Source organism: Egretta garzetta, unplaced genomic scaffold (genome assembly GCF_000687185.1).
Source record: "Egretta garzetta isolate BGI_Z169 unplaced genomic scaffold, ASM68718v1 scaffold107, whole genome shotgun sequence".
NCBI classification, from domain to species: Eukaryota; Metazoa; Chordata; class Aves; order Pelecaniformes; family Ardeidae; genus Egretta; species Egretta garzetta.
In genome coordinates, this window is record NW_009260399.1 from 606,828 (window position 1) to 628,307 (window position 21,480).

Genomic DNA, 21,480 nt, shown 5'->3' on the forward strand with positions numbered 1-21,480 from the left:
AATTGATGATTCAGCAATCTATTTTTCTTGGACTTTTTCTTCATGCATATTAACAGATATTGAAGTATTTTGGTTATGAAGATTGTAAGCAATGCTTTTTTTTAGTAAAACTTGAATGAAGTACATTGAATGTTATATTAGTGGGGACATATCTATCTGAATACTTGGTAACTTTTGATAGTTCTGTATTATTAAAAATATTCTCTTTTTGTCTTAATTTAGCAGTGTAAGACTGGAAACATCTGGGCTGAATGGACTTTAGCATCAAAAGAAGTTCTCAACTGTTAACTCGAAAAATTAACTACATCAAAATGAAGCAGGTACCGGAGATCCTTGGAAATACCAATGGGAAAACTCAGAATTGTGAAGTGAATCGTGAGTGTTCTGTCTACTTGGGCAAAGCACAACTTTCTGCCACTCTACAAGAAGGTGTCATGCAAAAATATAATGGCCATGAGGCTCTTCCATTTATTCCAGCTGATAAATTGAAAGATCTAACCTCTCGTGTGTTTAATGGCGAATCTGGGGCCCAAGATGCCAAGCTGCGCTTTGAACCCCAGGAAATAAAGGGAGTTGGAACACCACCCAACACTACTCCTATCAAGAACGGCTCTCCAGAAATTAAGCTGAAAATCACTAAAACCTATATGAATGGAAAGCCTCTTTTTGAATCTTCGATTTGTGGAGACAATGGTGCAGATGTGTCTCAGTCAGAGGAAAATGAACAAAAGCCAGCAAACAAGGAGAGGAGAAATAGAAAAAGAAGCATAAAATATGACTCCTTACTTGAGCAGGGTCTTGTTGAAGCAGCATTAGTATCGAAGACTTCAAGCCCCACTGAAAAGAAGGTAGTGCTTCTTTTTTACATTCTTTCTTTTGTTAGGTTTGTTAATCATACTGAGATTTCATTTGTTCTTATGCTAATCTTCATTTCAGGTATTTCAGTAGGTGCTCCCCATAAACAAATCACTTTTATTGATACTCTCCCTGTGTCTCAACAAAGGACAGATGCACTCTAGTTCTGGTCCATGTTTCTTGCCTAGGCTAGGAGTACCCCATAAATTCTGTTTCCATACAAGTAAAATAAGTCTCCAGAGCAAATCAGGGCATGCTGTAGTATAGGCTGTAAGAAACAGAAGCTTCATCCAGACATGCAGCCGAGACCCAGTCGGGATGTGCACCTGGGGAAGAGAGCTGGGGCGGTCTCTAAATTTAGGGATGGCCTTTAACTGTTGGAGCATGAGGTATGCTGGCTTCCTAATAACCAGATGTTTCAGGAAAAAAAACCCTATTTCTATATTCCTGGTTCTGAATTAAAGAAAAATGTAGTCAGCTGTCAGTTGGCTGATAAGCTAGGTTCTTTACCTTCGGATTCTGGCAGCTGGAATGTTGTCCCTACCCTTATTTGTCATCTGAAAAGAGCTGGTTTAGCTTGCTGTAACCTAGTGAATTTTATTCATTGAAAAGGTCTAGATAGTTCTATTAAACGTCACAAACTTTTGTGGTCAAGGTCATCTGGTTTTTGCTTCTCTTAAACATGGGCAGAAATGGAAATTTCACTTTTTAAAATTTGCTTTACCAAGTTGTAAATAAGAATGCTGCTGGGGGCCCTTTTCCCCCTTTATTTAGTTTTTGTTGCTGGACTCCACTTAAAGGAATGTGGTTTGTAATCATTTTGTCTTGGAGGAAGAAACCTACGGAGCAGGGATACTTCTATGTATATTAAGTTTCTCAATGAGTAATTCAGAATAGTGTTCTATAACAATGGAAAATGTTAATGAATGCTTTGGCTAGTGAACAGGTCCTGTTGTTACACACCTTGAACGCAAAATGTATGTTACAGTCTTCTGTCAACTGCAGGTTTACTAGTTAATGTTGATTCTTGCTTTCTCCCAAGGTCACACGTGCAGAGAAGAACCACACACATAGCTGCTGTATTACTAATTTTACTTACCCTTATTTTCTTTAAAACTACTTAATAAATGAGTTTACAGAACTGTGTAAACATTCTTCTAAGTATCAGAAATAGTTATCATTTATTCATGATTTGAATATATTATTCATCCTAGAATGATCAATACTGATGTTTTCAGGAATTTTGTAAAAGAGTTTGTTTTCTTTAATTTTTTTAAGGAGAATGTTTTAACACTAATTGGTTTGGACTTTTCCAAATCACTGCTGTGAGGTAAAACGTATGGGCACAGTCAGTAGTTGGAGTAATTCTTTGTCCTGGTCTTTGTTAGTGAGGATAAATTGGACTAAAAAGTGGTATACTTATTAGCATCAACAACTCTACCATATTTGTGTGGGTTTTTGGTTGTTTTTTTTTAAAGAAAGAGGAGGCAATATTTAATATGCCCATCTGCATAGTTTATTCTGAGGCCTTTTGTGTCAGTTGTCAATTAAATGGCCTTTAATTTTTCCTGGTCAGCAGTTCATTTAAGATTAAAAGAAGGGTCAGTCTGGCTTCTCCAAGCTGCCTTTTGGCTAGAAATTGTCAGGAGAAAACTATGTCAACACTGTTTCCCAGAGTGCTTGAGGCTTGATGGCTGGAGAATGATAGGGTTATTTGCTCCTATGGCAAACCAGTGAGCTACCGAACTACCAAATCTGGACAACCACCTGCTTGATCTCAGACTTTGCAATATTATAACCCTGTTCATTTCAGAGCACTTGAAACAGAGGGTCATGCTTCCGCCTTTTTTTTTTCCCTTGCATAGTGCACTTCAAAGCACAAAGGGCAAAATGAAAAGCATTTGAAGGTCACAAGGTGTTTTATGATGAAACTCCTTGACTGTAAAAAGTGTGGGGCTTCTTTTCTCTCACAGGGAAGGTTTGCAACTGTGCAGGTTTAAAATAAAGGAGGAAAAACATAATAGTAGGGAACATGCTGAAGGAGATTTTTCAAATGTTTGTCCACATGTAGACTGGTGATATACATGTGTTCTCTGTGATCATAACTGTAATATCTTAATATCAGTGGGGTTTTGGCTTCAGGCCCCTGCTGTAGCTGTTATTTCATTGCCAGCATCCAAAGCCTTAATGTTAGTGCATCATGCTGTGGTTTTGTGTAGCTGATTGTGGCTGCAAAGTGGAAGTTAGAGAAGTATCCTTGGAGTAAAAGCTGATTAATTTTGCACTTAGATACCTGTTTATTGTAGGTTACAAGTTAATGTAGAACCTGTTTGTCTGGTTTTATTTCTGGGCTGGTTCTCTCTCAATTTGTCCAACCTCTTTTGATTTAGCAAAAATCACCATGGTTCAAATACAGCCTTTTGTGTTAGGTAATTATATCTCCGTTTGATGGACACAGCAGAGTACTATCTTGCTGAGGTGAGATGCGTATCGTTTAACAAATGTTCCAGTGCTCCGTTGTTGGGTTTTCTTGTTGTTTGGGCATTTCTTGTTAGCATAAAGGAAGGCTGTTTAAAACTTTATCTGCAAGTCAGTTTTCAGTTCGGAATAACGTGTTCTGCCCAGCTCTGACGTGAGTTAGATTTCTGTTGATAACCACCACCTTTTCCAGGCTTCCAAGAAATAGTTCTACTGCTTTCGCTTTCCCAAGGTAAAGGAGAGGACATGGGACAAGCCATGGCTCTCTCCTCCCCGCCACTCCTGCCTTTCACCCTGTTTCCCCCCACTCCCAGTTTCTCTCCACCTGAGGAGTTTACTTTAAAATCCAGGCCTCTTCTGATAAGGCCTGGTTTAGCAGCTTTTATGCCAAGGCACTACACTGATAGTGGTCTGACACCACCTCCAAATGTTCTTTGTTATTGGTGGTAGGTATCACACGTTCGATGTTTGAGTTGATGCCAAACCCATGGACTCTGGTCGTTGCCCACTTGATAGTGCTGCTCATGAGAGCAGCAATATGCTTCAGCACGGGATTTTGTGGTACCTGCTTTTTGAGTAATTGTTTTTGTTGGTTCTTGCAATGCTACCAGTTGGAAATGAGGACTTGCCTAGATTTTTCTCACTCAGTGCTTTTGTTAGAAGTGAAACAGTCCTGTTTGGAGGAGAATGGCAGAGGTTTGCTTCACATACTAATATGAAGTAATCCAAGTGTGATCCCCAGAGCAAGCCATATTTCCTGTACAGGAAATAGAGTACATATATCTGTAGCTCTCATGCTGGTGGTCCCAAAGTAGGTCTGTGCTTTCTGACCCTTAGAACAGCTCAGTATGTGATACTGGCACATTTGAGCTTGTTCTGCATGAGCTGATTTGGGCCTGCAAGTGGCAGTTTGCCCTTTTGGCATGGCTTCGTGGCATGGCTTCCTAGCACGGGTGCAGCAGCTCAGAAGAGCGGCAGTGCTGTGTCCAGAACAAACCTGGAAGTCCACACACTGCTATACTTGCCAGTTTAGCGATTCCAGCTGTGTAAGATGTATATGATCCAAAAGCTGTACCTTCCACATAGCTTCCTATCCAGTTTTCTTGTTGCCCTCTTTTAGTATTATACCAGAAGCTTGTCAGTCTGATACTCTTTCTGCTCAGTACAGTCTGTAATGACTTTGCAGCAGCTACATGGGGGGCAATTGCAAGTTACTGGAGAAATTCCACCAGTCCTTGTCATGTGTTTATGTCGCCATTTCATCTTCACAGAGAAAAACTGTTCCGGCCAACTCCATTATATCTGATATCTATGTAACGTTATAGCACCTTGCCCAGTGAATGGCAAAGATTTAGAAACCCAGTAAGAGTAGAACAGAAGCAGTCTGAGGATTAGCTGTTGCTTTTTATGCTTCTGTGCTAACTAAATACAGGAAGATGGGGGCCACTGAAGGTGGTGATGTTGCTCTGATGTTTGAATCTAATCAGTAGACATGAGCAGACACCAACAAGTTCCCTCTGTAAGACTGGAGAACTGTGCTCATCGGATGTTTGATTATCCTGTTACAGCTGTTACAGCCAAATCCTGAGGTGACTTGTTTTAATTTCAGAAAAAGTAAAATAAATGTGTCTTTTTCAGAAGGAGGACTTGCTTGATTGTTTTTCGACATTGATTATTAGGAATTCCTGGTCAAGTATGATTACTGGACTTGTCATGCAATGTGCAGCTAAACTACCACAGGAGTCAGGATCTGTAGTTGTAGGGTAAAATGAACTCAATTTTTCTTTTTTGATACCCTGTTCTTGAGGGATCAGATCCTGTCTTCAGTCAAGTGATAACACAGGCTGGCTGGCTGATGTCATCAGAATACCAAAGGAATAGGAGAACTCTAAAAATCTCCTCTGGGTGATCCCAAGAACAAGAGAAATAACTTCTTATCCTTTTTGGAAGGGTTCCTGAGCTACTGTTTTGCGTTAGCCGTTAGTAAAGGTTTATATTTAGCTATGCCTTGAAAGCTTGTTTTTGCTCATTGGAAAAGTATCTTAAATAACTACTTGTAGGTTAAAAAGCATACAGCGTCAAGAGTATACTGGTTTGGGGGGAGATTAGAAGCTATGAGTATTCTCAGAGTGGCTACAAAGTTAATTACAGAAAGCTTAAGTATTTGTTCAAGGCTCTCCATACCAGACTTCCTGTTCTTGTATGTAAAAGTGGCTGAATTAAGTACACTTTCTGCATAAAACTGTCGTCTCAATATGTAATATGTCAACACTTTTTTTTCTTGTTTCTTCATAAACACATTGGTGGAAGAATCCAAATCAAATATGAAATAATATCTTGAAGTGATTACAAAAATGCTATTTAAGAATAGCTCTACCAGGTTGGATCAAGGAGCCATTTAATGCAGCACCTCAGCTCGGGAAAAAAAAAGAGGATGCATAATGGAGAGCATAGAAGAGGCAAATTTTGGCACGATGCTCTCTTTGAATACACTCAGCCTCAAGCAGTTTGCGACTCAGAGGTTTCTAGAGCTGGTGACTTTGTATTTAATAGCTGTAGATGGCTACATTCATGGATGACCACCTCAGTTTCTTTTTGAGCCAGTGTGAACCTTCTGCATGCGTGACATTAAGTAATAGAACATCTCTTTTTTTCCTTTTCAATTTGCCACCTACTTGTTTCACTTGATTCTCTCATAATACTAGAAGTAGGAATCATGGACAAACTTCTCTATTACTGATAGTTTTATAGATTTCTCACAAACCGGCTCAATTTTTAATTTCAGCTTGAAGAATCCTAGTGCGTCATTCCACATACAGGAGCCGTTCCAGACTGTTACTTCTTGTTATCAACCTTTTTCTGAACCCTTTGGGTTCTCCTGTCTCTTTTTTTTAAGAATGAGGGACCGGAACAGTACCGGATGTTCAAGATCTTGTCTTGTGGATGCATACACTGGCATGTTAATGACCTTCTATATTGTACTCAATTTCATTCTTCTTCATTCTAAGTAATACTTAGCATTTGGTTGATTCTTGACTGCTTCTGAACACTGAGCCAGTTTTTTGTGGAAAAGAGCTGACCAGATGTAATCTAACTCAAATTGGGATAATGTCAGCAACTGTTCCATTGTTTCATACTCGTCTTTGGTTTGTGAATTCCAGGCCTTTTTTTTATTGTATTTTGGTCTTTTGGGCACTGTGGTGGACATGACAGATCAAATAAAGCAGTGAGCAGGCCATCTGGAAGAACTAACTTCCTTTACGTCTCAACAGCTGATTATATGCCATAACACAGTTGAGAGGTTAATGACACTTTTTTGGTTTAATCGTTTTTTAAGTTGATCAGACTCGTTCTCAGACCTTGCGCTGGTAGTGTCATGATTTAAATTAATACTGTCATCTCAGCATCTCCTCTTCACATTGTATTGACCATTACTGGGTGGTGTGGCAAGGAATTTGCTTGTTTTCACAGCTTTTCTGTCCAAGATATGGTGAAGCCGTTCTGTTGCTCTGCTCAGTGTTCTGCTTAACCAAAATAATGCATGTCTAACTTTCGTATTTAGCTGAGAGTTGGATCTACAGTTCAGGGTTACGTTCCTTGGATGGATTTGCAGGCAGATTTTTGGGAAACTTTAGTGATCTGTACCAGCTGTCATTTCTGGCCCTTAAAGACCCCTTTTGTAGTAACCCTTAGGCAAAGTAGCAAAAGCAAAATATTTTGATCCATTTTGGAACAGTGATATCAACCTCCTTTACAAGTTTCCTTGTTCTGGAGTGGATTTCATGTAAGGCCTCCAAAAGAGGTCTTTATTCACAGGCACTAATTTTATGTTTGTCTATTACCATGTTTCGTTATCCTCCTATTATAAATAAATAGGTCCAACTGGGCTAACGTTTATATTTCTGCTTTTTGCGAATACCCAAAGTACCTACAGGTTGTTCTCTTATGCATCATAAAATAGGCAGTAGCTAAAAGTGTAAGTTGTCAATAATAAGGAATTAATTCCCTTCTCAGAAAGACAGTTCATAAAAATGGTTTACTTTGGAAGCCCAGTGCAAGAGGGAAAACTGGCTCTTGCACAGACAGTTGTTAAATAGGCCCTGCCGCACTTGTATGAAGAAGGGAAGTGACTCTGGCCTCATAGCAGCAACTAATGCTAGAAAAGCTTGGGTTTGTTTCTTTGTTGTCGTTTTGTTTGTTTGGCTAAATAAATGTCAGCTGGAGTGTATGTTGAGGATGCTTGTGATGAAGTAAAATAACTTGAGATCTTGTGGAATTGGTAGCATTTTGATCATGTGCTTCATGTTTTACTGCAACAACTGCCTTATTTTAATGTTTGTATGGGGTTGGGCCATTTCTGTTTGGGGTTTCCTAGGTTTTCTGTATATCTTTATTGCTAAAAGTAAGGAATCTTTCAGGAATATGCTTCAGCATGGCCAAATCAAGGTAATGTATGTCTTGTTTAGGCTTTTTTGGTTCCCCCGTTCCCTTGCCCCATGGCTGATTAACTACTGATAATGTTTCTTGCATTCTATCTCTAGAAGAGAGGGACCTACAAGGTGTATGTAATAAAACCTGATGGAAACCTCTTGTGCCTGCTTTTAGGTATGGGGATTCATTTCAAATGTCTAATCTCAAAGGCAAGGTAGTACTTGGACTATGTCAAATTATTAGTTAACTAACAGAGCCCCTTTATGCCGAATCAGCATTTGTTCTATTTAAGCCTAGACAGCTTCCTTCAGAAGTGTTCTTGTTGCAAAAAAAGTGTAGAGATAAGTATCTGCCTTCACCAGAAAACAATGTTCTGTAAATATAGTTGCCTGTTGACAGTATTATCTGGGCTTGGGTTTTTCTGTTTTCTGCCAAGAACATTAGGATTCAGAACATCTACCTGTGCTACCTTGGATGTTTGTGAGCTTCCAAGAGGAGGATATCTTTGAAGAAAATGTTTTGGAAAACTCTTTCCTACTGAACTGTATAAGGGTATAGGAGAGTGCTAAGGATAAGGCCCTGATACAGATTCTGATCTTGAAAGTATGTGAAACCATTGTACATGCAGATAACAAAATACATATGGATGTGGCATTCTGAAAATCTGTAGGTACACTGAGATGATTTAGCTTTCATTCTGTTATCCTATGTGAAATTCATATGGAAATTATTCAGAAATAACTGTTTCCCATGCCAAACTTCCTCATGACACTACAGTTATGCTTTTCCAGACTTCTGTAGCATCTCATATCCACAGTCTTATATACCCAGATACCGCATCAAAAGTTTAAACTTTGAAGGTGCATGAAGGTTAGAGAAGTTGGAGGTAGGCAGAAATCTTTCTCTAATACTCAGTATAAAAGAAAGTTTCATTCATTCTGATCAAGACTTATCTAATTTAAATTTCTGAAACATGGAACCTTTCAATAATAAGCCAGTAACTTACTATTTAAGAGGTCATCTAAATGTAAATGCAGAAGTTAAGTAAAGCGGCTGAAAGAAACTGCTCTCCACATTTTGAAGAAAGATTGAGGGTTGGGAGGTGTTCCAGAACTTGCATCTTACTGGATCTATCTGTGAACGATTGGAATCTGTTTCTCTTCAACTCTTCACTCTGAAAAAAGGGTTGTATCCTAGTTACTAAAATACTGCCTTGAGTTTATTTCTAAAATACTTGCTCATATAGTGTTTGTGTAAAGGAATATTGCTGATTTGGATAGACAGATTTGTTTTTAAATGTAAAAGCAAGTAAAAAAAAATTCTCATCTGCTGGAGACTTGCTAATGAGGGAACCAAAGCCAGAAAAAAGACTTGAAGTGTAACCAGGAGTTTAGTGGTTGATTTGTAATACAAATTTGAGCTTTTATCTTGTTCTAAAATCCATAACCTACATTATGAATCCCTGTCTAAACTTAAATGGATTTTTATTGTCTTCTGCTTGCTTTTCCTCTTGGAGGGGAGGGCCCTGCATGGTGACATTCAGCATGCTGCCCACGAGGTGCATCAGATGAGTTTGTGGAAAGAAATGGAGGAAGCAAACCTATCATCACAAAACTTACGTTTGTCTTCAAAGAGCCTCAGCCAGCACAGAGAAGTTTTCAGGGGATCTGCAAGTAGAGCAGTGATTTTCTTCAGCCTTTTTTGTCATCTTCTTTGATAGCTTAACCATCTAAGCCCACTGAAGAAAAATAACTAAATCTTAGTTGTGGCATGAAGATTCAAACAGTGTCTTCTGCCAGATTTGACCCCCTTTTAGTAATAGAGAAAAGAAGTGGTTAGTAATAGAAGAAAAGATAAATTTAAGAAATACATTTAACATAATTGCTCTCAAAATTGAATTTGGAAGGTTTTAGTTAAATCTCTGGCTTGATACAAAACAATTAGAAATCTGAAAAACTAACAAACCAACCCCCAGTATGGTTTGTTCATTTTTTTGTTCTGATCTGAACTTTTCATGTCCTCTTCCCCCTCAGTTTTTACCTCACTGCACAATATGATGTGTGTTTTACAAGGCGTGGCAGATTTAGTTGTGCAGAGGTTGATGGAATGGCCTTTTGAGGGCTGCAGTTTTAGATGCTCTACTGAAGTGTCCCTTTCTGTTTTACTGAAGATGGAACACAAAACTTTGCCAGCTCACTGCTTCTTTCTTCATTCTTCCTCATCCTTCTCCATTTTGTAATAATAATTAAGCGTTTTCTATAGATTTTCCTGCAAGGGTCTGGTTTACTCCTTAGTCTTCTGCCTGAAACATTCTATCTGTAGGCAGAGATTATAACAGAATATAACAAGACAAAGTGGAAAAACTTATTTTTATTCTTAATACATTCAGTTACTTGTGGTTTACTATCTAAATATACTCCCCCACGTCCCAGAAGGTGGGAGCTATTTGGATAAACATAGCGCCTCTAAGGTCTTGTCCTTCTGGGATAAACAGATTCACTATAACGTGTGAATTGTATTCTTAAGAAAAACAAAACAAAACAAAAAAAACCTAACAAAACACTAAGGCAGTTATGTTAGTGAGGATACTGTATTTTTATAGACAGAAACATTTAGAGTGAGCACTGGTCAGTTCTTAACAGACTTAAGTTGTCACCCTATTTATTTGTAGCAATAGTGCATATTGAGGGTTTTGCGTAGGTCTTAATAAGCTGTAGATTTAAAAGCTGTAGATTTAACTTTTTGTTTTGAAGTGATTTGACTTCATGAGATTTTTGTCCTCAATCACAGAGTGAGAAGAAGCCATTTCTCTGCCCTGAAGGACAGGACATCACTCATTGGGAAAGTAGCTGCATCCCTCCATTCCTTGCCTGAAGGCTGAATGGTCATTTGTCTTTTGTCAAATGAAATGCCTGAAGTTTTCAAGAAGCAAGAGCTTGCCCAAGAACATAATTGTGATGGTGGTTTTTCAAGGAAGAAACGTTTGGAATAGTTGTCCTATTATGTAGTTTGTTTGATTGCTTATTTATAGTTTCCTTAATCATTGGTGAATTCAAGTGACAGAACAATATTATAAAAATAATCTTTTTTGTTCTGTTGCTCCCTTTTTCTCCAGACAAATGTACCGCCTCTCCTGAACCTCTGAAAGGAATGAAGTTTGTTCTACAACCACTTCCTTAGTTCACTGTCTTTCCTGATAGAGAGGCAAGAGAAGACAAAACATTTTTATTTACACAAGTCTATGATAGAAAATAGGAGTATTGGTGGATGAAATACAGCACAAGTAGATAGAAAAATATGTTGTTTTGGTCAGCAAGCAATGTTATCTTTTCTGTAGTAAAGAAACACATTTGACTGTCTAAGTTTGTGTGTTCTAACTTTGATTCAAAGTACATTTTAATTGCATATATTTTGTTTAGGGACCTTGATTATTTTGTTTTAGTTTCTTTGTAATGTTAGTAGATTGGGGTTTTTTTCTATTCTGGAGTGCAAGCGGACCTCCAGCAGTCTGTGTTTGTAGCGTGGCCTTCTCTTATAGTGCAGTCCATTGGAAGTTCTTGATATAGGATGGAACTGAACTGAAAATTAAGACTAAGAAAGGAAGATACCAGATATCTGCATGTTGTTCAATATGTACTTCCCCGTTATGTTACACAAGAGGAGAGCGTTTACTGTCTTCACTTGTCTTAATTGTTCTCTCTTTTTTGTTGCTGTTTTGTCCAATATTCAGCTCTGGTGGTGTATTCTTCACCAATTCTCAACATTTTGTTCTCTGTCTAATCCCTTTTTGACAATTTACAGTTAGATGAAGGGGTTTTTTTAAATGGTGTCTATAGCTTTCCAAGTTTGTGTAGTGAAATAGTAGCTTTTTGATGCTTAAGGTAATTTGCAGTAACTTTGAGGGGTTATAATTCCTTGCACGTGTATGCACACATGCATATATACACAAAATAGATAATGATAATAGTATCTCTACCACTGATTACTTTAAAAGATATAGTTATCTCAGTCTGACACCAACTAGTAAGCCTTCTAGGTGTTTGGTTTTTTTAAAAAATTACCTTTGTCCCCTGTTTACTAAACATTCATCAGGGTATTTTCATAACAGAGTCTACAAACAAACCTAAAGCTCTGAATACAGTAAAGGTGCTGCTCTTAAATATATCTTTGGTCATTTTAAGACAGTTTTAAGCTTTGAAGTTCCCCGTCACTCATGGTGTGTTCTTGTCTCATAATATTCATTAGTCAGACCAGAACTAAATGGGAACTGATTGGATTCTTTTGATCAGATGTAGGAAAAGGTAATTAAATACCAATGTTTTTTTATGGCCAAGCCACTTTGGGCTGGTAGAATGTTGACAGCAGTGTCATAAATTCTTGTCAATCTGCCTGTCACTCATCGCTTATGGAAGTGCTGAGAGAAATGACAAACAAATCTGTGAAATGTTAAGGGAAGAGGAAAGGCATGTTAAATTTTCTTCTCTTTTTTTGTTCCTTCTCAGCCTATTGCAGCTGCTGGCCCAGGTGAGTTTTTAAGGATGATGGTACTCTTCAAGCCATAATTTCTCACAGAAAAACTCAGCTGCAATAAGGGAATTACTCCATTCCACACTCCACACCCCCCCCTGGACAAAATAAACTTAAAATCCATCTAGCTGCCTTTCAGAGCAAGTGTTGCATTAGGATACTAATCTAGAAAGTCGGGAATTTCGATGTCTGCCATACTGACTGGTCTGTGTCGGGGTCATCACCTGCTCACCCAGCCTTTGATTGCCCATTTATGTAACTTCTCTGCAGTCTAGTGTTTGAAAGGGGAAAAAAACCCCCTGGAATTCCTTCCCAAAGTAGAATAGAAATATGATCACAAGCCGCTTCCTTCTTCTGCTTAGCATAACTGTTTTAAAGGTTGGAGTGAAGGTGATTGAGGTGATAGTTACATCAGGCTGCAGAGCTTGCCTATAATTAAGGAAGGGGAGGCAGGGAAAATTCTGCAACTCTATGTGTGTATACTTCTGTCAAAACTGCAGTAAAAGGTAACGGAATGGGGCATACACAGAGCAGTCCAGATTTATTTAGCAATGATGGCAAGCGAAGACTCTTCCGTGCTCCTCTGTAGCAAAAAAACCCCAACAGGCTCTACTTTGTTGACATTTATGGGTAGGAGATCTAATTAGCAATGAGAACAATTTCAAGAAATAAAAAGTCATCAAAAAGATGCAAAGAGCCAAAACTGGAGGAGAAGGTATGTTAAAATAGTTTGGTTTTGAGTAACCTTCCCTTGCTTTACAGTTGTGTTCAAAACCAGGAGTCTCCCATCTTAATTTGCTTGCTTTTAAGTATAATTATGGAAAGAATTGATCAGCTATTGCAGGAGGAGGTATTCCCGGTCTTCTGGTGCATCCCTGTCTTCTGCAAGCCAAATTACTTTTTTTCTGTACCTCTTTGTAACTTGAATGGTGGTCTCCTATTCTTAAAAATTGCAAAGACTACAAGAGTCTCATAAAGAACCTCCAGCTCTAGTTGTCTGAGAACATAGATGCCATCCGGGGACTGGGTGGCAAATTTGTTTAGAAATGCTCTCTTCATCCCATCCCATCAGTAATGAAAATAACCCAACCTGGATACTGAAGTAAGATCTATGCATATGACTGCCTTCCAGTATCTAGCATTTTCTGATGTTTTTAAACAATTTAAATACTTAGGCATTTAATGCTATGATGGCAGTTTGCAAAAATGTTTTTGAGAGGAAGTATTGAAGAGACTGTTGATGTCCAACAGCTGCTTATCTCAGAAGTGCATGCCAGGAATTTCACCTCGCTGTTCACTGTTGAGATACCTATTAAATAGATCAGAGTAATTACCAGAATGAGAAAATCAAACTAAACCGGAATTATGTGGGAAAGTAAGATGGAAGTGAACGAGTTCATGGTGATATTTTCTGTAGGTTTTTAAATAATCTTGTATGAGAGCTCTTAAAAAAATTAAGTCAATAGAATTCTGTGCTGTATTTTGCCATTTTTTTAAAGTACGTGCATTTTATCAATAAAAGAAAGCATGAATACAGAAAGCACTGTATATATAAACCTTGCAGGTTTTATCAGAGCCTGTCATTTTCAAGTTTTTTATCATGATCCAGTATAGTAAAAGGATTCTGGGCTTATTTAAAATTTGTGAAGTGCTTGTAGATATATTGAAATGTGATATTTACCTCTGTACTGCCACTCCTTTTAGATTATGCTGCAATAAAAAGCACTGCTAGAGCCTTTTCATTATTCCAGCCAGCTCTCTCTCAGATCGTAGTTGTAAATCTTTGCAGCTTAGTTGCACTTTCTGAAAAATACAGGGACTCATAAATTAAAAATGACATTTAGAATCCCGAGTAACTTTTACATTTCTGAAAGGTTAACTCATTGAAAAATATTTTCATCCCGCCTATTTAGTTTAAATGCTGAAGTCAGTTTGTGTATGTTAGGATTAATGTTTTTCCACATCTGTTCTCGGCATATGTATTTCTTAATTTTTAGCTTTTAAGCATGACTTTTCATGTCATGTTTAACTGCTAAAAGGAGCATTTGATTTTTCACATCTGCTTGGAATCTTTTAGCTCCATTGAGACTGCTGGACTTGAGGCAAGCTCAGCGGGAGGGGTTTTCTGACAGTCTTACAGAATCCTTAGAGAGCCAAAAGGCTTGAGACATGGGAACATGGCTCTAGCTGGAGGCACATGAACCAAGTCTGAATTCATCAGAAAAGCTGAATCACCAGATGAGTAACTGTCCCTAACAATCAGATGACATAGCATCATGTGTGTTTACCAGGCATAGCTTTAAAAGCTTTGAGGAAAGGAATTACTGAATGCATAAGCTTTAGGGGTTTTGATTGGATGTACCTCTGTGTTCAAGTTGCAAAAAAATTCTCTGTGCTCTTGCAGCACATCAAAGATTTTTGTTGTTTGTGTTTGGAAAATAATGTGTAATTAGTTATGGTAGTATTCTCTGGATTTAAAAATCTGTTCAAGGTAACATGATCTACTCTGATTCAACATAGTGCTCCAAATACTTGTTTCCGCATTCTAGATTTCTGGTTTCTTAGCAGTGTTCTTTCTTTCCTCTTGCCACTTTTAATTAATTAAAACAGAATTTTGCTCCAGCTCTAACATTAAATCCAGTCTGCTTTCTGTATGTTAAGCTGGAATTACGCAAGATGAATGGTGTAACATGTTGCACATAAATTTAGTACTAGAAAAATGAAAAAGTAAATTAAAAATATGTGATTTTTTTTTTTTTTTAGATATCTGTAATGAGACATGTTCTGTGCTTTCTTACATCTAGAGTTAGTGCTTACCTAGATAAAGGTGTTCATTATTTATATCAAATAGAACAGATGAAGCCAGAAAGACAAAATGTAACTAACTTAATAAAATTGTTTTAGCTGGTGAATAAAAGTCTGTGTTGCTGAACTTTGTTATGATGCAGTAAAAAATGTGTGTCTATCACAGGGGAACACAAAACTCTCTTGTAGTTAAATCTATCCCTTGAAGTGGAAATAGTTCTGTAATTGTTTTCCAATAGCTAAAATAGCTTTAGAGCACCAGCTGAGCACTCACAAACTTTTACTGCTAGAACTGGAACAGAAAAAAAAATCTTGCAGAAGGGTGTGGGGAAGGGCTCATGTCACAAATTCTCAGCATGAAAAAGACAGCTGAAAGATGCAGAGTTTGGGGGGGTTTTAACTGGTCATTTATGTATTTTCTGTTCAGACATGAAGACAGTATTTCAGTCTATTCGAGTTTGGGAATTTTTTTATTTTTATTTTTTTAAATATAAGAACACATCTGTGTGTATAGCGCTTAACCTGATTAATAATATTCAATACAGAGGGAGGTTGGCTCTTCCACATCTACATCCAGTGCTCAGTTAATGTGTTTGAAATTAAAGTAAGCCTTCTTGATGGTCCCTTAGCAGTTACTCAAAAAGATAGAGGCAAGCCATAGCTTACTTGCCAACATTTCTAACTAAAACCAAAAACGTAGATGGAATTGGAATTTTTTTGCCGTGAGAATAAAAATTATGACTTAAAGTTTTTTATTACACATGAAATACAATTATTGTATGTTAGCAAACATACAATAGCAAACATCTTTATTCTGCTGAACTATTTATTTCCCTCCTTCAGTTACCACTCTGTTTTTATATATAATGAAAATGTTTAAACAGAATACAAATTGTAGATTGTTGTTTATTTTTGTGTGCTATTTAGTAATCCTAGTGCATATCCGAAGAAATAAGGTGATAGTTTTTCTTTTTTTTTCTTTTTTTTTTTTTCTTTTTTTTTATCTTTTAAGGTTCCTGCTAAGAGAGATCCAACTCAAAGTACTATCAAAGAAGACAAAGTCCATCTCTTGAAGTATAATATAGGAGATCTAGTGTGGTCAAAAGTGTCTGGTTTTCCATGGTGGCCATGTATGGTTTCTGCTGATCCTGTTCTCCATTCCTACACTAAACTAAAAGGTATGTCAGTGATGCTACAAACATCCAGCTTTCTTCAGCTATACATAACCATTATTTTGGGAAAACTCTGTTCTTCATTTTGTCTATTTGGTTGTATCAGTAACTGAATTGGCTCCTGGTTGTCAAGAGGAATGTTGACGTCATGTAAACACTATTCTTGAGCATATAGCAGACGGAGCTTTTTTTCCACCGTGTCTTTTTATTTCTAAACATTCTCGGAAAGGTATCCAAATTGTGATCTATGAAACTGTGTGGAGTCTTATGAAAAAAATTATCTGATGGTACTTTCCATTGTTTTTATGGAGATGCTTGGAGAAGTGATACGGGCTGAAAGTTTTATTGAAAGCTAATGGGAATTAAATACTCCTGATGATTGTGCTTTACTAAAAGCAATCCATAATTCAGGCAGCTAAATTTTCTGTGATTCACAGAATCAATGCTGTTATCTACAGACACCATTAGTTGATTCTAAACGCAGGAACTACCAAGTGTTAATGAAATTTTTAAGTATGAATCTCTATGATTTCTTAATCTCATTTGCAGCTTTGCTCTGTGTTCTGATACATGCAGCTTTTGAGACTTAACCTATGCTGGTTGTAGAATAAAAAAGTAATGCAGGTTGGAAAGGACCTCTACAAGTCATATGGTCTCCAAATTAGAGCAGGTTGCTCAGGGCATTGTCCAGTCAAATTTTTCATGTCTTCAAGGATGGAGACTTCACAGCACTTCTGGGCAATTTGTTCCAGTGTCTGGCAGTCATTTTGGCAAGACTTTTCGCTAGTTGAAATTTCCTTTGTTTCAACCTGTGTCCATTGCCTTTTGTATTAGCACTGTGTGAATCAGATTGGTTAGGCATAGTTTGCCTTCGGTGAGTCTCTTCTGGCTATTCCCAGAGACCTTCCTGTCTTTCATGTGCTTCAACATGTATGTCTTTTAGGAAAGTTTGCACCATGATCTTGTAGGCATTGAGAGTAAGCTAGTCATCCTAGCTTGTAGCTCCCCAGATTATTCCTCTTCTTGAAGATAGGTGCGATGTTTGCAATGTTTGCCTTTTTCTAGTCTTTGGGTATCTTGCCTGATGGTTATGACCTTTCAAAAATTATAGAGATCACCCTTGCAATCACATTGGCCAACATCTTTAGCTCCTTCTGAGGCATCTCATCTGGTCCCATAATCTCACAGATGTCCAATTTGATTAAGTGCTCCCTGACTTTTTCTTAATATGCTGTGGGTAATACCTCAGTCTTGCAGCCTCTATCACTAGACTTAGGGACCTGAAGGCTTGGGGGCAGATGTTACAGTTTAAAAACCAAACAAACAAAACCCCAAGACAGAGAAGGCATAGAGTACCCCAGCCTCTTCCATGTCCTTTGTCACTCAGTCTCCTGCTCCAGTGAGCATTCCTTAGCCTTCCTTTTGCTACTGTTGTATTTACAGAAAATCTTGCTGCACATTGCCATGTCTCACTAGTTTTAACTCCAGCTGAGCACTGTAAACTATTTTTTGCTATGTTTATGCCAAACTGTACTGAAAGTTTAGAAAACCTGAAAATGGAATCCAGAAAACTTGCAGATTAAGGAGAAAAGCAAGAAGTTAATGGCAGTGTCAAACCAAAGTAGGAGCACGTAACTTTGTTTTGATATTTATGCTTCTAAATACTTTCATGTATTTTATAAGATCAAGCGAAAGTATCAGCTTCCGTTGTTATGAACAGAGTAGGGCATTTACTTGTCACTAGAGATTTCAGTAACTTTGAACTGTGTATTTCCACATATGGGAAAGGAGTGGTTTTGTGGGTTTGTTTTTATGTAGTTTTCAAGGGTTGCAAAGAGAACTTGGAAAATGGACAAAAATATACATCTAAAATTTGCATTGGAATTACAAATTTCGAGCGTGGAGGGACTGTAAACATGTAGGATGGGAAATCAGAGCAATCTTGACACTTCAGAGGTGTGGTCTGAAAAAAAATGCAGCTCGGTAGGAGCGAGTGTTGGATTTTTACAGCAGTAGGTGATCAATCTGGGAAATTAGTGGAAAGCTGCATTTTCACAGAAAGGAATCTAAAAGTCGTAATAACCCATTGCAGTTTTCTCTGCAGAAAGACAGAAGTCACACTGACATAAATTAATAGTGCTGCTTACAAAAAGCGTGAAGTAGATCCTTTGCTTTTCCAGTGGTAGCATGGCCTCAGTGGGAGTACTTGTTCATTTCATCCTGTTTGGGCCATCTCATTTCAAGGGGTGGATTGCCTGGAGAAATGGTGTGATCTCATTCATAGGAGCTTTTTAAGAACAAATTGAATGAGGATCTCTAGGATTGTAGCTAGATTCAATGTTGGTAGTAAACTAAATGGCTTCTTGAGAATCTTTTCAAGCATTCATACAGTTGCTAGAGTGGATATTATAGACTCCTCAGAACAAATTCTTGTAGCAGTCTTTCAGAGTTTTGATCAGGCAGTTCCTATGATTTTGGTCTTCTGACTGTTAGGTCTATTGTGAGATAAAGAGCTGGATTTTGAGAGAAATAAAGTTGTTTATTTGTTCCTAACTGAATTACTCTGCTCCCTGAAAGGAAGCAAGGTTTATGCTTTGTTATCAAGAATCTCTGTGGTAACTTTTTCCAAGAAACTGTAGAAATAGATCTAGCAAAATCCTGTGGAGTACTAATAGAAAGAATACTTCAAGGTGTTAACTTCCATCTCTTTGAAGTAATATGGATGATGGTAATTTCTGATAGTTGCTCTGGAGTTGGTTTGGCACATGTCTTTTCCTTCAGGAGGTTTGACTAGGTCTGGGCAGCCATCATAACTGATAAATGCATGCTGATGTGCATATTTCCATCAGTACATGTTTCCAGTCTTGTGTTATCTTCCACCTACCATTTACTATTGAGGCACTATTAAAAGTCTACTGTTTGAAACAGAAGAGTTCTTTCATCTAGAGTTGTAGAAATACTCAGCTAAGTCTCTGTATTTCTCATTTCTAGGACAAGGATCAACAATGTTTATAAACAGTCTTAAATTTCTGGATGCTAACACTTGATTTCATCATTCCAGCTGGTTAGGCTCGAGAAAAGTTTGTAACTTTCAACTTGCAGGATGTCCGCTTCCATGTAAGACGACTCATACTGAGTCAGGCTAAAGTTCCATCTCATTCAATATCCTGTCTCTGACTGTGGTCAACCACAGATGCTAGACAGAAGAAAAGTAATAGTGGTGGGTCCCCAGAACACTCTCCCAAACCTCCAAAAACTAGTGGTTCCAGGGTTCTGTGAGCCCCAAATTATGTCTTTGTATATAACAACCCTTAATGAATTCCATTATTTTATCCAGGAGCATTGATATGAATTCAGCCCACAGAAGACACCTGAAGATTCACAAATAGGTTCAGTGTTTCTAGTGGTAGGCAGTATAATTTAGGCTCCTTAATTACGCAGTTACAGCTGTCCAGCGTTAAAAAGGAATAGAGTGTCTGTGTTTGCTTAGAACTGGGCTGTTGGCTGCTCAGAGGCTGGCATGTATGGTTTTATATATATGTATGTATGTAATGGTTAACAAATATATATATATATGTAATGGTTAATAAAACATGCACATACTATTAATTAGGCTGATTTCACATTACCGTTCCAGATGCCACATCTTGAGGACAAGATCAAGCCCCTTTAAAAATAACTATTGGCTGAGTAATTATGAAAATAAAGTTCTTTCAAAGTTTAGAAATCCCAGTAATAATAGTGCATGAAGCAATCAACTAGATGTATTTGCTGATTAAAGTAGAAGGCATGTAGTATATGAATAACCTAGCAAAATCTAGACCTAGTTTGAAGACATCTATAATGGAAAACTGTGACTGTTATTTGTCCTTTACTGGATAGACGTCCTTACCTGATTTCCTCTTCCTCCCAGACTGCATGTGAGACATACTAATGTGGTGACTACCTTGAAGAACCATAGATACTGGGGAAGGGGGTAACTATTTTTTCTAGCAGGATTGATTTTACAAACACAAAAATGTAGATCATCACTTACAACCTTTTCTATTTTTATATGGAACCCTAATTTGAACGTTTAAAGATAACAAATCTGCAGGTTTAAATGAACAAGAGGCCAGAGGATGCCTTAAGTCTGATTCTTTTACCTCTGCCTTTTAGAAGTTTGTTGTTAACTGAACTCTTTTGGTGAATTCTGAAGGTGTTGTCTTCCCCCTTCACTGTAGAATAGCTGAGGTCCTCGGAGGGGGAAGGTTGTATGCCTGTGTCTTACTACACTGAGACAGTATTCCTCTTTACAATCTTAGAAGGATGAATGTTTCTTGTCTAGATCTCAGAATTGCTCTCTTCTCTTCCCGCTCTCCATTCTCTCCCTTCTACCACGCAAATCCTTTTAATTTCTTGCTGTGATTCCTTGAAAGCTTGGTTAAGATGAGGTTGTGATTGCAAGTGTTAAAACTAGCTGAAATGTCTGCTTCTGTTCAAGAACACTAAAAGATAAAGTTTAGGCAAATCAGAGGTGAGGCTGAGTGTGCAGGCTACCCAAGCATTTTCAGAAACATCCAGGACTACATGTAAGTTAATAATATACATGGAAAGCACTGACAGATGATTGTAACCTTGAGTTAATTTAGTAAAGCATACTCTTGTTTGGAATTAAATTATTGGGCGTTTGTGTCAAACTTCACAGATTATAGCTTAGACACTTTCAAGACAGTTAAATGGGTTTGAAAGGTTAACCAGTTGTACTGTGATTTTTGTCTTGGTAACTATAGCAGCTTGCAAAATACTTCAAATCTGAAAGTGCAGAGAACAACTTAAGTGGTATCTTAAATACATTCATTTTTAATTTTCAGGACAGAAAAAGAGTTTTCGTCAATATCATGTTCAGTTTTTTGGCGATGCCCCAGAGCGAGCATGGATATTTGAAAAGAGCCTTGTGCCCTTCAAAGAAAAAGACCAGTTTGAACAATTATGCCAGGAAAGTGCAAAACAAGCCCTCACTAAAGCAGAGAAAATAAAGGTAAGAGGCTACCAAGTCAGACCAGATTTTCAGCTTTTTATTTTAATGTTACAGGTATGTACAGATACAAATAGCTATTCTAGAAAGCTTTAAGGACAGCTTGTTTTAGAGGGGCTTGTAGTCTTATATTTCCCTTACAGGTGCAAAGAATGGGATGATTTACCACTGTTTGTTACTTACTAAAAATCAGTA

The 21,480-nt window shown here is 37.7% G+C and overlaps 1 protein-coding gene across 2 annotated transcripts in view; it reads left to right on the forward strand.

The window, feature by feature from the left end:
• The first annotated feature begins 227 nt into the window (after positions 1 to 227).
• NSD2 (nuclear receptor binding SET domain protein 2) overlaps positions 228 to 21,480 on the forward strand; it is a 62,446-nt gene continuing 41,193 nt past the window's right edge. For both annotated transcript variants that reach the window (XM_035898643.1, XM_035898644.1), the window contains exons 1-3: positions 228 to 848; positions 16,109 to 16,274; positions 21,122 to 21,288. In XM_035898643.1, coding sequence (XP_035754536.1) covers positions 252 to 848; positions 16,109 to 16,274; positions 21,122 to 21,288 — 930 coding nt within the window. In that variant the 5' untranslated portion in view covers positions 228 to 251. The remainder of the gene's footprint in view (positions 849 to 16,108; positions 16,275 to 21,121; positions 21,289 to 21,480) is intronic.